The sequence below is a fragment of the Filicampus tigris genome, chromosome 21 (assembly GCF_054856515.1).
Source record: "Filicampus tigris isolate MCC_2025a chromosome 21, RoL_Ftig_1.0, whole genome shotgun sequence".
In the NCBI taxonomy this organism is placed as follows: Eukaryota; Metazoa; Chordata; class Actinopteri; order Syngnathiformes; family Syngnathidae; genus Filicampus; species Filicampus tigris.
The window spans coordinates 10,173,318-10,189,298 of NC_141237.1; the positions used below are offsets into that span (position 1 = coordinate 10,173,318).

At 41.8% G+C, this 15,981-nt stretch overlaps 3 protein-coding genes across 4 annotated transcripts; 1 reads left to right on the forward strand and 2 right to left on the reverse strand.

Moving 5' to 3' along the window:
* Window positions 1–6: 6 nt before the first annotated feature.
* Window positions 7–3,984, reverse strand: fen1 (flap structure-specific endonuclease 1). Of its 2 annotated transcripts, none has more exons than XM_086021254.1 (12): window positions 3,895–3,984; window positions 3,410–3,528; window positions 3,159–3,261; window positions 2,813–2,915; window positions 2,624–2,687; window positions 2,123–2,232; window positions 1,788–1,924; window positions 1,292–1,358; window positions 774–905; window positions 559–710; window positions 328–442; window positions 7–222 (listed from the first exon to the last, which is right to left on the reverse strand). In XM_086021254.1, the coding sequence occupies exons 2-12, from the start codon at window positions 3,489–3,491 to the stop codon at window positions 145–147; spliced, it is 1,143 nt and encodes a 380-aa protein (XP_085877380.1). In that variant the 5' UTR covers window positions 3,492–3,528; window positions 3,895–3,984; the 3' UTR covers window positions 7–144. The 2 variants fall into 2 exon arrangements, with proteins under 2 accessions (XP_085877380.1, XP_085877381.1); XM_086021255.1 differs by lacking the exon at window positions 3,895–3,984 and adding an exon at window positions 3,818–3,841.
* A 109-nt stretch (window positions 3,985–4,093) lies between these two features.
* On the forward strand, window positions 4,094–11,257 carry tm9sf1 (transmembrane 9 superfamily member 1). Its single transcript, XM_086021251.1, has 9 exons — window positions 4,094–4,545; window positions 5,336–5,544; window positions 5,818–5,949; window positions 6,404–6,526; window positions 6,694–7,052; window positions 7,869–8,023; window positions 8,105–8,290; window positions 8,835–9,108; window positions 10,325–11,257. The coding sequence occupies exons 2-9, from the start codon at window positions 5,338–5,340 to the stop codon at window positions 10,716–10,718; spliced, it is 1,830 nt and encodes a 609-aa protein (XP_085877377.1). The 5' UTR covers window positions 4,094–4,545; window positions 5,336–5,337; the 3' UTR covers window positions 10,719–11,257.
* A 118-nt stretch (window positions 11,258–11,375) lies between these two features.
* nanog (nanog homeobox) lies at window positions 11,376–14,335 on the reverse strand. Its single transcript, XM_086021253.1, has 4 exons — window positions 13,815–14,335; window positions 12,456–12,832; window positions 12,215–12,358; window positions 11,376–11,992 (listed from the first exon to the last, which is right to left on the reverse strand). The coding sequence occupies exons 1-4, from the start codon at window positions 14,218–14,220 to the stop codon at window positions 11,633–11,635; spliced, it is 1,287 nt and encodes a 428-aa protein (XP_085877379.1). The 5' UTR covers window positions 14,221–14,335; the 3' UTR covers window positions 11,376–11,632.
* Between the last annotated feature and the right edge of the window lie 1,646 nt (window positions 14,336–15,981).

Genomic DNA, 15,981 nt, shown 5'->3' on the forward strand with positions numbered 1-15,981 from the left:
AGAATGTCACTTCTTTCACCAAGCATTTATTCCATAAACTTTGCCAAACAGTCATTAAACACAGGGGGAAAAAGCCAACTGCTTGCTAAGTTATTTTCCTCTAACGCCGCTTTTATTATTGAAATTATTCGTTTTTGCATGCTTTCATTTGCCTTTTTTGAATTTTCCCGGTGTGGCTCCAGTCTTCAGCTTCTTTTTAGCAGATCCTTTTACTTCGGGCTCCTATGAGGGAGATAAAAGTTGGTCAGAAAAGACGGACAACACAGCTATAACTATTGTCAGAGAGTACAAATAGAGACTACACTGTTCTGCATTAATCGGCAGTACCTTGCGTTTAGACGACAGCGACCCCGTTACTGAGAAGAAGGAGTCCAGTCGTCCCTGTGTGCTCCCCTGGCGACTCTTTACAATTTTCTTACACCCGTTGCGAATCCTGTCCTCACTTCATCGACACACAATTCATTTATAAAGGTCAGCAATGAAAAATCAGCTGAGATAAGCTCCAGCTCACCCGCGAGGGTGCTATACAAAGTGGACGTCTGTATACTTGCGTTTTACCTGAACTGTTTTTCTTCACACATGAAACGTAGCAGCCCGTCCTCGTCCGGCTCGTTCCACTTCAGCTCCACTGCGGTGCAATCCACCACGTCAGGCTTCAGAAAAAGGTCCCTGGCCTCCTTGTACAGCCAGTCTTCTGGGGCCGGGTGCTTCTACATGTAAGAAATAAAGAATAAAGCACCAAACAAGCAAGCACGTTTCTTGTTCAACCTTACATTTGGGTCAATGTTTTGTAGGATCTCCTCGATGCTGCCGTGCTGCTTGATCAGGTCGATGGCACGCTTGGGACCGATCCCCTTGATGGTGCCACAGTAGTCGCATCCCAACAGAATACACAGGTCTATGAACTGGTGGGAAACGCATTAAGGAGTTGTCCACATATCATTGTTGAAATGATACATGAAAAACTGAAATGATAACATCACAGATTTGTTGACATTCCTGTTGTAATCGGATTTATGACTTAGGTTTATGCCACACTTTTTTGGCAGAACTTTGTGACGTCGTAGTGAACGCTAAGAAAGTTTTCTAACTCTAATTTGCCTTTATTTTGGGCTAAGCATCACCTTTCAGACCAAAACATTTATGTATAAATCTGATATTATTTGTAACATAGAATAATATGTTGCTTGTGTTTTTTAAAAAATACACTGGAAGAGGACCTAGGAGAAATACCCCCCCCCCCCCCAAACCTACTGACAACTCACATCAGTGTGCCAACGGCTATTTTTACCTGTTCATTTGTCAGGTTTATGTCCTGAAGAATGCGACTGAAGTGGAACTCTTGGACTGGAAGCTTCCTATAAACAAAAATAATGGGATATGTACAGCATTTTCTATGAAGGAGGACAATACAGCCCATGGCGTTAAAAATACACCATCAGAGTGTTTGGTAGATTTTGGTAATGACTAAGTTTTTAAGTCAAACCTTGAAACTGTGAGACAAATTGGCTAAAAACAAGACCAACATGCAGCTGTACATACAAACCAACACTAGCAAACATACAAACACAAGCCTACAGTATACAACTGTCTAAACACTAAACACATAATAGCAATATCAGTACTGATGGTTGTGTTAAAACATTCCAGGCCACTAATACACAGTCAAATTAAAATTCCAAGACTGATGCTAATGAATGGGATTCAGTGCTATTAATACAACCTTTGTTTAAAACTTACATAGATGAAATTGAAAACATCCCAAAACGGCAACTGAGTAACATTACTTTGCTTCGCTGGCTGTGAGGTGTCTTAGCAGGACATTTGTTCCGAAAGTCAGGCCGTCCATATCCTCCGTTGCTGTGGCAAAGACCTTCCCTGCTTTGACCAGAGCGGCACAGCTGGCCTCAGCCTCGCACGGCGCCTGCAAGCACACCAAATACAAACACTATTTAAGCTGCAAACAGACCGCAACGAACCAGCCCCCTTTTTCATGGCAAATCACCATCAAACCTTGATGACACACACTCTGCTCACGTTAGCATGTTAGCTGTTTCCAATTGGGGCCCACTTGGATGAATTCCTTGATAGGAATTCGTGAAAGTACAATTCTCATACTAACCTCAATGTACGGCACTCCCATCAGAGCCAGCAGCTTCTTGCACTCATCATTATGCTGCCTGGTGACTTTGACCAAACGTTTTGACAGTTTGTCAATGTTTTCTTGTTCCCCTAAATTGAATAAAAAAAACATTTTAAGTCACAACAATTTTTACAAATGTTAAAGAAATATAACTGATCGCCTCAGGCTCAAACATCCTCATGGGTCAAAAAATACAAATTAAGATGTTCATATATTCTAATGATGCACATTGTCTACTAATTCAATTATTTTCATACACTTTGGCCACAATATTAACTTGTAGGCTGCTAAGAAATAAAATTTGAGGATTTACAGAGATTTATGGAGAAACTTCAAAATAAACAATTTTAACCATCCGCTTTAATTTTGTCAATAAACTATACCTTGCTATGACACTTTAGCCAGAGCGGGTCACATCTATTTTGTTTAAAAAAAAAAACAACTGAAAATAGAGATTTTACTGTCAATGGAATTCTGTACCGAGTTCCTGGGCTTGTGCGAGCAATTTCTCAGCTTCTGCTCTTCTCTCCACTCTCTTTTCCAGCTGTGATGAAACAGAAAGTAAAGTTAGACTGAGATCCATATATTTTAGGAAACAGACTGGCTACCTGGACCTAACACAAGAAAGCAGGGAGATATTGAACAACAACAGCATAGGTGCACACAAACCTCTCCGGATTTGAGCTCTGGGGGCTTGCCATCAAACACGTAAACGGGTTTAATGCCATGTTCCAGCATGCGGATGGTCCTGTAGAACATTCCCATGAGGTGGCTGGAAATGACAGGCAAATTAAAAGCCGTGCAGCTGATATAACAGATAGAATAGAAATTGTTTTTTTTTTTCTAGATAAATGTGAAAATAAGTAGAAGCATGTACCCAACCTACACATGCTTGAAAGCACAAATCTTCGGTAAAAACATTCTAGCATGTTGATTGATAACTACTTTTGCAACTTCTAAATGGGCACCATGTCTAACACTATGCCTTTATTTTATCTTAAGGGTTGCACAGTACCTAGTTGTTTCTCCATCCTCATTCTGCAGGACGTTGCCATCCTGTCGCACAGCAATCAGGAACTGGTAGATGCACATGGAGGCATCTATAGCAATTTTCCGACCTGGGAGAAAAAAAATATGCTCACACATTTTTCTTTTTGTAGCTCATTGCCAGTGCATGGCCTTGTTTATCCATCATAACCACTTAATGTATAATGGCTCTCATGCATGCCACGTCATAATCATGTAGTAAGATATTACATCCCTTACCAAAGTAGTTCTTGATGTCCTGCTCTCTTATGGCACTTGGCGCCTGGTCAGCAATAAGTTTAGCGAGTCCATGTATACCCATTGTGGTCTTGGGGAGCACAAATCAAGAGGCCGAAGCTCTGAAAACACATTGAAAACAATTATGATGATTACCGTTCTGATTTGCTGTACTGTAATTTCTAAGCGTCTGTTTTAGAGGCTATAGTAACAGTGACTTTTGCAAAACGCAAGACATGCAGGTTTGCAGGCTAAACAATATGAGATGCTTGCTGCGTCATGTGCATGCCAATTGAGGATATTCCCAGCCTCAGTGTCAGAAAGAAGCATACACAAAAAGTAACCCTGAGCACGGACATTTGCAGAGCTGCAAAGTTCCCTTCAATTGCCCGATTTAGTAAGGGAACGCACTTTTATTCAGCAAAATTGAGATGTAAAAGCAACAACAATCGATTCAAATTACGTCAATTTGGATTTAAATTGTTTACCGAGGACAGTCTTCCTACAAGTGTCTCGACGCGTCCGGTGCAGGATGTGCGTCGATTTCGCGGGAAATGAACTAGCAGGCATTACTAATCTATCTATCGAGCGCACCTCTGGTAAAAACGGCAAAGAGTTTCCTATCGACACGTTCATGTGCATTTATATGACTTGTTACAGCAAGAGTGTGTTTGATTGGCCAGTTGCGCATCCAGGAAATCCGGCAAACAATGTACGGTTGTTGCCACCAGGTTGATATCTCACACTCATTTTTAAACGTACGCGTTTGGTATCTTATAACTACAATACTATCGTTACAATTGTTTTGAATTGTCCGCGGGGGAGAACTGATATCGGTCATAAGCGAGTACAGTACAACGTAGGCGTGTTTTGTTTCTCCGCCCACTCCGGAAAACTGAAGTGAGCTTTCATTATTTTTGTTTTTTTATAGGTGACGTGGAGTTAAACGTCTTTCACCTTTTTGCTTTGTGCACGTCGGTGCTTGTGCTTAAATATTCTGACGTAAATGGCTCGTTCGCGTGTTTAACGCTCGAGCACAATTCGGCGAGAATTCCTCCGAATGTTTCGTTTTTAAGTCTACACTTGAGCTCCGTTGACGACGCGGTGGCCTAAGTTCGAGGATTCCGACGGACAAGCAGGTTTGTTGGCTCAACATCGCACACCAGTCACACTGGGGCGATCAAATGTGAACTAAATGAGGAAATTGCTATGAGCTCATCTCCTTTTTGACGTGTTGGTGTCATGTTCTGTGAGAGAGCCTTATTTAGATTTCCAATTCAATTAAAGGAAATCAGTTCACCTGTATTCATAGATCGCCAGATCACGTAAGAATTTGTCTCAGGGAACTTTAGAAGTTTACACATGGAACAAAGCACACTCCTCATTTATAAAGACAAACTGAACCTCACAGAAGTGACAGTAAATTATGTCATATAACCTCACATCAGTACAATTTAGCTCTGCCCCTACCCTTTTTTAAATGCAGCATATTAAAAGTAGTCTTGAGCAAATGCAAATATATCAGCTTTGCTTTCTGGGCTCCAGATATAATGTTATGGGGTAATTTAGGGCTCTTGGGTGTAGAGATCATAAAAGAATGTGATATGTTGTCAAATGAAGTGTAGCACTCAGTTCATTACAAAAATGTGAACGAACCACTAACCTTTTTGTGAAGTCACTGCGTTTCGTTACAAAGCACAATTTGCAGTTGGCTAACAAAGTGTTACCATTCATGTTTAAGTGAACATGGCTCCCACTTCACCTGCCTTGAAGTTACATCAGGCTTGTAAACTGGTATCAGTGCCATAGTATTGGAGCATTTTCCTCAAAATGGAGTACAGATGAACAGTATTGACACAGATGTTACTGCATTCCTAATAAGAGGTCTAAAAAAATTGATGGAAAACTTGTTTGTGTCTGCATGAGCAGTTATGCTCTGTGGGAGAGGACACCTGCCAGGCGGCCGCCAGAAGACAATGATCCTACCTTGCACCTTGGTCCTGTGCTTTGTGTTAGCCGGGGCACTGGGCTACAAGCAGGGGGATAAAGTGACCTTGTATGTCAACAAAGTGGGTCCTTATCATAACCCACAGGAGACGTATCACTTCTACACTTTGCCTGTTTGCAGGCCAGAAAAGGTCAGTCGGTTGTCACTCACAAAATTTCCATGAGTTGCGGTAACAAAGAAATAGATGGATGTATTCAGGAGGTCGGGAGCCGAGATTCGAACCCTAAACCTCAGAACTGTGAAGCAGATGTGCTTAAACTTTTTTAAAATACAAGACAGTGTTTGGTATATATTTGATAAAACTAGTCACAACACAGTTATTTGTTCTCATTTCTAAGGCGAGTTATAGCCAGCTCAAGTTTTGTGACATCTCTTAAGTGTTCTATTAATCACTGTTCTGCAGGTGCATCACAAGTCTCTGAGTCTGGGAGAAGTGCTGGATGGTGACAGAATGGCCGAATCATTGTATCAAATCAACTTTCGAGAAAATGTTGAGAAGAAAACTCTTTGCAAGCTCAAGCTTTCAGAGAAACAGGTATTAAATGGTTGAAGAGACTTAGGATTTGAATACATAACATGCTCCAGGACAAACTGGATATTTTTTTTTTCTAAATCTAAATTCTGTATCTCAGTGATCAAACTATAGATTTTGAGTGACTGATTGGTAGACATTTGCAGAGACAGCGTGTATGTGTCATCCTATTTGGCATCCTCCTTGGTGAAACTCATTTTGTTGATAGCTGTTGTTATTATTATGTCTGACTGTGTTGCATTGCGGCACAAAGGAATCCAATAAGGCAGCACTGTAATTTCAATATACTGTGATTTCAATAATGGACCTGTATTCCATGCATTAGTTTCTGGAGAACAGGTAGTCAGTGTTTCCTTGTGCAGAAATAGTTCTTACTCGAATTAACATCCCAGATGATATTTTTACATTTACATAAAGGGACTCACCACATGAGGTTTTTAAACTCTCTCCGTTTTAGGTGGACCAGCTTCGCGAGGCCATCGAGGAGCTATACTACTTTGAATTTGTCCTGGATGACATTCCAATCTGGGGTTTTGTGGGATACATAGAGGAGAGCGGCTTCCTGCCTCACAGCCACAAAGTAAACTTTTGCACCTCTCACTGCGCACTTGAGGGCTACAAAGGAACCGATTTGGCTTGTTAAGAGGGACTTGGGCAAAGATAAAAAGATATATTTTATATTCGTGCAAGTTGCTGTTGCTACATCCTTTCTTTGACTCTCTGGCTCTCTTTGCTCACCGCCAACAGGTGGGCCTGTGGACTCACCTGGACTTCAACATTGAGTACAACGGCGACTCTGTGATCTTCGCCAATGTCTCCGTGAAGGACGTCAAACCCGTCCCATTAGAGGACGGTGCCGGAGCAGCCGTGGGTGGCGTGGAGGTAGGCGGAGGAAGTCTGACGGTTACGCACACGTACACCGTGCGCTGGTTTGAGTCCCACCTGCCTCACGCGCGGCGAGCGGAGCGCCTCAGGGACTATTCGTTCTTCCCCAAAACACTGGAGATCCACTGGCTGTCCATCATCAACTCGCTGGTGCTGGTGGTGCTGCTGCTGGGCTTCGTCATCATCATTCTCATGCGAGTCCTTAAGAATGACTTTGCCAGGTTAGTTGCCACTAAAAGACACTCTTGATTTATTATTATTTATTAGTAAATAAGAGAAAGGTTGTTTGAGAGTGTGCAATGTCGATTGCTGCATTTAAATAACACGCTTTGCATAAATATTAGGGCTGTCAAAGTTAAAGCATTAACTACGGAGATCAATTTAGATTTTATAACACACTAGAAAAAAATTAACTCAGTTTTATTTGCTTCCTGTAGCAGCTGACCTCACTGCTCACTGTGCAGCCAAACTTAGAGGAGGGACAGACATTGACGTAGTTTTGCTTTAAAAGTTTGCTCGACGGCTCACTTTGCAAAGCCGAATCCAAATACCATATTAGCTGTAAATCTTTGGTGATGGTTCAACTGTTGCATTTTACGGGAAAAGAGTCGTATTCAAAGAGCAAAGATCGCTATTACAACAGTCGAAATGTATTTGTATGTTTTTTCCACATTCATTGCAAGATTTTACTCAATTAAACATTGGTTCCAAGCTTCATAAAAAAATTGTAGTTGAAAAACGCGATTAATCGCGATCAATTATGTAATTTTTTGCGATTGATTAGTTAAAAAAAAATCTAATTGCTTGACCGCACTAAAATATGACCTCAACGGTTAACAAAAGTTCATAAAAATGCAATGTAATGTCTATTTGTCTGTGTGTCGCTCCTCCATCAGATTCTGTCTGTGCATCCTGCAGAAACACAACCCATTTTACCACTTTCATATTTGAGCTTTTCATTCATAACTGCATTTAACAAGCATTTGAGTTACCCGCTAACCCTGCTTGTGGGTCAATTCTTTGCCTCATCTCATCAGGTATAATGTGGAGGAGGAGGCGGGTTGTGATGACCTGGACCAAGGAGACAACGGCTGGAAGATCATACACACCGACGTCTTTCGGTTTCCCCCTTACAAAAGCCTGCTGTGTGCCGTGCTAGGCGTGGGGGCCCAGTTCCTTACCCTTGCCACAGGTGCTTATTTCTTCTCAACGACACACTAGTATCAGTTTTGCTCTTGCTCTCACTGTTATACTGTATGTCACCGTGTTATAGGAATCATTGTCATGGCGCTCCTGGGAATGTTCAACGTGCACCACCACGGTGCCATTAACTCTGCCGCCATCGTTTTGTACGCGCTCACAAGCTGTGTGTCCGGGTACATCTCATGCAGCTTTTACACACAAATCAACGGCAAGCGTTGGGTGTGGAACATCATCTTGACTTCGACACTCTTTTCCGGTGAGTCCATTCATGGTGTGCCAAAAACTAACCAGTAATCGTATATATTGTTTTGATTTTAGTAGAAGTTAGTAATAAACTAACAACAAATGTAATATCATTTCATTTAAGATAATAAAAGAAAACGGTCTCAACAAAAAAAGGATCGGAGCACACACAGTTAAGAGATTGTACTTGTGATGCTCAGATACTCGTAGCAGAATAGTGCCAGTGCTGTGTGTCTGAACTCGTAAAAATGCTCCGATACTACTTCATCATACAATATGATTGGCTGCACATCGCAGGAAAAATGCAAGACGTCGTTCCGTGCCATGGCAGGTCAAGAGTGCTGAATCTGAAATCGGATTGGTTAAAAACCGCTCAATAGTTTGCCTGTGCCATGAACCAGCACTAATGGCATTGACATGGCAACACATGGAAATCTGATACACACCACTAGAACTTGGGCAGCCAAGACACACACAATGAAATTAATTGAAACAATGACCTCAAATCATTGTAAGAGAGATTATTGTTGTCAGCAATGTATCCATTATTCCCATAGCTCCTCTGTTCCTGACGTGGAGCGTCGTCAACTCCGTCCACTGGTGGAGCGGCTCTACGCAGGCCTTGCCGGCCACCACCGTGCTGCTCCTGCTGGGCGCCTGGGTGCTGGTGGGCTTCCCGCTCACTGTCATCGGCGGCATCGTGGGCAAGAACCGAGCAGGTGGCTTCCAGGCCCCCTGCCGCACTCGCAATATTGCCCGGCAAATCCCCACGCAGCCCTGGTACAAGCATGCTGCTGTGCACATGGCCATCGGCGGCTTCTTGCCATTCAGGTGAGAATGTTTAAGAGTATTGCTAATGTTAACAGTACAACCAAACAAGGATCCCCAAATAATTGATCCATAAATTCATCTCCCAACATTATAGGTTGCTACTTCACAACCTCTAGAAATAACAACTACTACTTTCCTATGACAGGTTTACTACCCTGTTTACTGTCAAGGTGGCAATCAGCTGATAGTCAATAGTAGCTACTCCTCCACAAAAATGGGTGACCTAGAACAGGGATCTTAATTTTTCACAGTATTTATTTGAGATTTTGCAAATACGACATTTTTTTTTTTTGACATAAAAACAAAAACAAATGAGCCTATACTATACAGGAAACTATTTTGATCTTACTAAAATATAACAATGCTTGAACATGAATAAATGCATTCCTAAAAATACAGCAATATCAAGCAGGGGCAGAGCCATGGGTGTGCATAGGCCCACCCAGATTGAAAGACTGCCCACCCAGTGAGATTCAAGGAAAAAATATAACTTTTACATTTATAGTAAATTATTATTACATTATTTTTGAATTTGTGTTTGTTTTTTATTTTATTGAATATTAAGAATGACATAATTATGGTTGTCTCAGGAAGATCTGAACTTCAGATGATTCAGTTTGCCATTTTATTTGAATATACGATGTGTCGGGACAGAAGGATTGTGCTCAGTGAGAGAAATATTCAGGCCCACCCTGATTTTTCCAGGCCCGCCCACTAGCCACATTCTGGCTCCGCCCCTGATATCAAGTGATTTTTAAACTCATATTCTGAAGTAACTTAAATTCTAAAAAGTAATCTTAAATTTTAAAAAGTAATCTCAACCCAAAAACAATTCTTTACAATAATATGTTCCATGCAGCCCCATTATTCCAAACTTGATATTCTGATTAATATTGTGTTTGTAGAATACAAATTAAGCAGCAAAATCCAACTGTTTTTACCCATCTCAGTGGGCGGCCATTTTGTTACTTGCTGTCGACTGAAAATGACATCACAGTCAGGGCTCGGGTAACAACCAATCATGGCTCAGCTTCAGAAAACAGGTGAGCCGTGATTGGCCGTATGTCTGAATTCCAAGTAACCCAGGACGGGAAAATTAAGCCTAACGCTCAAGTAAATTATAACTAAACCAAATCAGTGTGGCCCAAATACTTCTTTGTATCACTCTGTTCATTGTTTTTGCCCAAATACTAATTTGTGCTTTCCCCTCTCATAGTGCAATCTCAGTGGAGCTTTACTACATCTTCGCCACGCTGTGGGGCAGGGAAGACTACACCCTCTACGGCATCCTTCTGTGCGTCTTCGCCATCCTCCTCTCAGTGGGCGCCTGCATCTCGGTGGCCCTCACCTACTTCCTGCTCTCAGGCGAAGACTACCGCTGGTGGTGGCGGAGCGTGCTAAGCACGGGCTCCACCGGCGTCTTCATCTTCATTTACTCGGTGTTCTACTACAGGAACAGGTCCTCCATGAGTGGCCTCGTGCAGAGTACCGAGTTCTTTGGTTACTCGCTGCTCACGGCGCTGGTCTTCTCACTGATGCTGGGCAGCGTGTCCTTCTGGGCGTCGCTGGCTTTTATTCGCTACATCTACCGCAGTCTTAAGATGGACTAGGCTCTCATCGAAGCTCTGAAACGCTTTTATCTCAGCGCGCTCAACGGCGGTCTTTGCTCTCCCGTTCTTTTCATGCTCATGCACACACCCAACATGGGAGAACAGACTGGAGCCTGCGGTCCAAGTTGAGGCGTGAACGTAAATTATGGATTGTCAGATAAAGGGTGCATGTGGGGCTGGTGTATAAACAAAATTAAGTATCATAAAAGGGATGATGTGACTTGTCGGAGCCCCTCCGCCCCATCAGGAAGGAGTAGTTTCTGCTTTTTTTTTTTTTTTTTTTTTTAGATAAACACTTGTCCACAAAATGTAGTTTTGAAATGCACAGCGTTACAAAGTAAATTGCAATACGATTCTTTGTCAACCTGTTGTAAACTATTTGGAAGCGATGTTTTTCATTTGTCCTGCAGAGGATGAGATTTTGTTGCCTTGTTGAGGAAATTGGTTGCATAATATTGGTAAGAGGAAGATTGACATTGTGGGCACCATTATTTGTCCTGATTTAGATACTCTTTTCAATAAAACATTTTAGTAGTAAACTGCTAGCTTACCATAGTCACTGAATGGTATTTAATAGACTGAGGTGTTATAGAACTTAATATAGACACAAAGACATTGTTGGTTTCCATATGAAAGTATTTATCTGGAAAAATGTGGACAGATTTAAACAGTTCTTGATCTTCAAACATTTCTCCCCCCCAAAAAACAAATGCATGCTGGTGTTGACAAGGACATAGAGCACACCATCAAACTTTAAATAGTTGGATATAAAAATAAAACGGTGGTCAACAAGGCAAAATATTTTTGCTCAGCTGTATGAACTATATACACCCACTTGACATTTAAAAAAAAAAAAAAGAAAAAAAACACCTCAGGATGCATGCAGAGAAGAATGATGACACAACAGAAGCATCCTACTGGCCCATGTTCTGCACAATGACTGTATTTGAAGAGTTTTGGCTGGTGAGAGACTCTGCATCTTTGCCATCAAAGCTGGTGTCAGGCCCAGTGTTACCGCTTGAGTGGAATACGCCCGGGTTGTATTCATACTGGTTGATGCCTGGAGGCACAGACCAGCCAATTGCCTGTGGCCTGGTGGGCATGGCAGCTTGAGGTGTGCCAGATGACCATGCGGAATAAGGAGCAGCTCCAGCGGTACCGCCCATCCTAGCAAGATAGAAGGCCAGGTTCTGTGGTGTTGGCTTGAAGGCTGTGTCCATCATGGCGTGATTGTAGCGCTCCTTCAGTGGCGGTCTTTGGGTCGCTGATTGATACTGAAAAAAGATAAGTGCTCATCACAATCAAGTTCCATTTTCGGTTTGATAGTGTTACGTCTCGCCTTTAAGGCCTTAACCGAACTATGGTTAGACCTCCATAATGGACGTGTCGCTCTATGTCCAAGCTGCTGTTTTTCTGTTACGAGCAAACAGGAAATCCAGGCTAGACATTTGTATCACATAATGGACAAAATATAAAAGTCGGCAGGATTTGCTTACAGGCGGAACGTGGTTAATGACAGTTCCGCTAACCGGGATGGCTTGGCTGCGACTCTTTGTGTTGGTGTAGCGTTCTGACACCCAATTGTTGTCTTTCTGGTGTCTCCTCAGCTTCATCCTTCGATTTTGAAACCATGTCTTCACCTACAAGCAAAACGAATAAAATCTTACTCAAGATAATAGTTTCAAATGGCCTCTGCCCCACCTCCAGCCCCGAAGCAAATTCTCACAAACTGCTTACCTGTTTGTAGGTAAGCCCTGTGAGTTCAGCTAGGTTCTTCATCTCGGCCGGAGTGAGGTATTTCTGCACACTGAAACGCTGGACAAGAGTGTTCATCTGGCTTTCGGAGAAGGAAACGCGCACCGTTCCTTTAGGGGTCTCAGCATTAGTCCTTGGTTTGTTCAGGGCCAGTAAGGGCGCTTGTACAGAGAAAGTGTTAGCGTTGTGGTTGCCCACATCGTTGCAGGAGGGCAGCTCCTCCATAAGCGAGCTGGAAACCTGGTCTCCTGCGTCAGGGCTCCTGCTGTTTCCGTCATCGCTGAGCCCTCTCTTCACCCATGTGGCGGTATCTGCCTGTGGAAGACCACTTTCTCTGCTGCTACTAAAACTCCAAGAATCTGAAAGGAAATATAAAAGAGAGTGTCTATTATCTCTATATATGCCGACAAAAGTGTTACCCTGAGAAACCCAGCTTTAAATGTACAAATATAATACAAATAGTACAAATGTAGGGTCGATTAATGGCATGAAGTCTCCCATCTTGTGCAATGCAGTGACAATCCCATCATTTGGATGGTTTTCACCTGGAAATGATTAAAAACAACGCCTAGGAAAATGAAGTAGTCAGATGACTAGGGCTGCTCTATTATGGAAAAAATATAAATCATGATTATTTTGGTAATAATTGAAATCACGATTATTCAAACAATCATTTAGTTTTTGGTACAAAACAAGAAAATGTTTAAAAAAATAAAAAGACAAGTAAATGTAAGTAAGTTTCTTTTCGGACCAAACAAAATTGATAACATTTGTTATAACATTTTCAAAACAGTGCAAATGTATAAATGTGATGATTTCCTTGTGTAAACAAACATAGTGCATTGCATATAAATTAATTTTGATGATCGTTTTTTATGATTATGCCAATTTTGTAATTGTGGAGTGTAATTGAATTTCGATTAAATTGCACAGCCCTACACAGGACTGTACCTGCACTGTAGGTCAGGGGTCACCAACATGGTGCACACTGGCACTAAAGACCACATGAGTAGACTGCGGGCCTGTTCTAAAAAATAGCTCAGTAGTGGATGGGACATTTTCATTTTCTTGAAAAATTGCAGATACATTTGATAAATGTAAACACTTGCAGTGATTAATATGGTCACTATAAAATTGTCACCATTGACTGGTAGTATAATTGTGTAAAACTTAAAATATACATTTTTAAGTCAAACACTACCCAATTATTCATAAAAACGACCTCGGGCAACAACAAATGTGTTATAATATGCTTTTATCCAAAACTTGTAAGCGTTAACTTGTAATACTTAAGTTAACAAATGCTAGTTTAGGAGAAAGGTGGGGGGGGGCGAACCGTACCAGGAGAGGCGTGAGCCTCCGAGTCACTTGTGGAGTCGCTTTCGGCCCTCCTGCTTTGTTCGAAGGGTGTATCGTTGGCGGCTCGGGGCGTTCCAGGTCCAAGCAAGCGACCAGCTTGACTCTCGCCGAGGTAGACGAGACCGGAGCCCTGGTAATGGCAATGGCCGTTGGCGACATGCCGCTCCGGGCTGTGAGGCGGAGACTCTTCGCGAGCCCTGGCTGTGGCGGCGTAGTAGACTTGCGTCACCCCGGGTGTGTAGTTATTAAAATCGGGCGGTCCCGCTTCGCCCCATCCGGTAACGTGGCAGTGGTTCTGTTCGTGCCCGGATTGATACATGAGGCCGTAAGCGTAGGCATGGTAGGACGCGTTGTAGTTGTAGCTTATCTGTGTTTTCCAGTCTGCCATTTTTAATTTAAAAATGTGTAGAAAAAGCTTTAAAAAGTAACGGACCAAAAAGCGACTCGACCGCAACCAGGCCTACTGGTGAAATAATGTTCGTAAACCGCGCCACCTCGCCGGGGTTTGTTTTAAGGAGGGGCATTGGGCAGGTGTTGATGGTGGGTGTTGAGATTTGAGCCAATCGGATGCCGTTACCTGTCTACGAGCAATTCTTTCATTGGCCCGCTACACACAACACTCAACACCATGGATGCAGCATTTGAATAAGACTAAACGAAACAAAACGTGTATTTAGGGTAGTGTTGTTTAAATGCTGTACATCACTTCTAATTTAAACACTTTATGGATGCCTTGTAGTTCCAAAACCATCAATGTTTTCAAATACAGATATGCAGCATATCCTTCTGATTTTGTGTTGTATAGTTTATTGAGTGGGGAGTTTAGTCTTATTCTGTGGTTGTGTGTTATGCAAGCTCAGGTTCCACTGTTTGTAGGCCCAAGCAGGGAGAATAACTCTAGAAGCACTTTTTTTTTTTTAAGATTGCTGTGTGTATGTAAAATGGACTTAGTTAATTCTGAGTTAGCCTTAGATGAATGCAATACATTAAGATTGTGGCTCTGACATGGATAGTTTAAGAATCATTTGATAGGTCTTAGGGCGATTGATTGTCAGATGTAAGGAGGTCAAGCCCATTTTTAATGTGCAACACAAACACTCCACTCGTAAAGGGCGGAAAACCAAAGTCCTGTAGGCATTTGATGAGGCCCTCCATTCAATTCTAAACTAATGAAACTTTCAAAAGAGCTGTTATGGAAAGTTCCAAAGTATTTAACCCACAAATGTTTGTAATAATACACATTTGTTTGATTTAGTAGGATCCTGAGAGGACTGAAATAGCCCCTGAAAGGAAAATCTTTCCCTACGTCTGCTCTGCTGGGTTGCACATGTTGACACAAATTACTGCAGCCCTCATTTGCAATCCTTTTCAAAAAGACGAATCAGATTAGGTGGGTTGTTTCCATCAAAGTTGCTGTTTGTGTTCTTCCCTCCATGCATCTATTGACGTGGTAATGATTCAGTTAGCAGTGACGTGATGTGATAACAGTGAAGCTCTGATGGCCTGCATTAGCATTTCTGATCTGACTAGACTGGGAGTGGGTGTGTAATGTGTGCATATGTGAGTGAACAGATGTGTTCACATTAGCATTGGAATGTGCTCAGAAGAACACAGAGTGGCATCTAGAGTTTAAAACTGTAGTTGGAGGTTGTGAAGTGTTTTTCATGTTAAGTGCACATTTTAGAATGAAAATGTATGCCTTATAGAACATCGTTTCTCCTTTGTAGTGTTACACACTCATTGATAACACTGGTCAACAGCAAATTTTAATCACAGATGATTTTATGTGTCCCTGAATGTATTTTTGACGCTGATTTAAAAAATATATATATATTTTCAATGTTTTTGTTTTTAAGATTAACCTATAAAAGCTTGAGCAACACGGATTTGATCTTGCGTTGTTATTTATAGTTATGTGCAATTAATCGGAATTCAATTACAATTACGATTATTGCACTCCACGATTACAAATTTTTTTTTCATTATCGAGCAGCCCTAAGTTCTTGCACTTAATGTTGGTTTGCTAATCAGCAGTTTTGATCCATCCTTGAATGGTAATATTAATTTTATGCCCAAGAATACTTTGCACTGGACAAACTGTGTTTTTGTTTTTTTTTAATTATTCAAACACTTTGTTGTTGACAGCTGG

Excerpts from the sequence above, each read along its gene's own strand:
- tm9sf1 (XM_086021251.1), top strand. The coding sequence starts at position 5,338 with ATGCTCTGTGGGAGAGGACACCTGCCAGGCGGCCGCCAGAAGACAATG. Across the intron at positions 5,950-6,403 it reads TCAAGCTTTCAGAGAAACAG|GTGGACCAGCTTCGCGAGGC; the intron begins GTATTAAATGGT and ends TCTCCGTTTTAG. Across the intron at positions 8,024-8,104 it reads GTTCCTTACCCTTGCCACAG|GAATCATTGTCATGGCGCTC; the intron begins GTGCTTATTTCT and ends ACCGTGTTATAG.
- nanog (XM_086021253.1), bottom strand. The coding sequence starts at position 14,220 with ATGGCAGACTGGAAAACACAGATAAGCTACAACTACAACGCGTCCTAC. Across the intron at positions 12,359-12,455 it reads CAGGGCTTACCTACAAACAG|GTGAAGACATGGTTTCAAAA; the intron begins GTAAGCAGTTTG and ends TTTTGCTTGTAG. Across the intron at positions 11,993-12,214 it reads TCATTAACCACGTTCCGCCT|TATCAATCAGCGACCCAAAG; the intron begins GTAAGCAAATCC and ends ATCTTTTTTCAG.
- fen1 (XM_086021254.1), bottom strand. The coding sequence starts at position 3,491 with ATGGGTATACATGGACTCGCTAAACTTATTGCTGACCAGGCGCCAAGT. Across the intron at positions 2,688-2,812 it reads CAGAGCTCAAATCCGGAGAG|CTGGAAAAGAGAGTGGAGAG; the intron begins GTTTGTGTGCAC and ends GTTTCATCACAG. Across the intron at positions 1,359-1,787 it reads CTCACAGCCAGCGAAGCAAA|GAAGCTTCCAGTCCAAGAGT; the intron begins GTAATGTTACTC and ends TTTTGTTTATAG.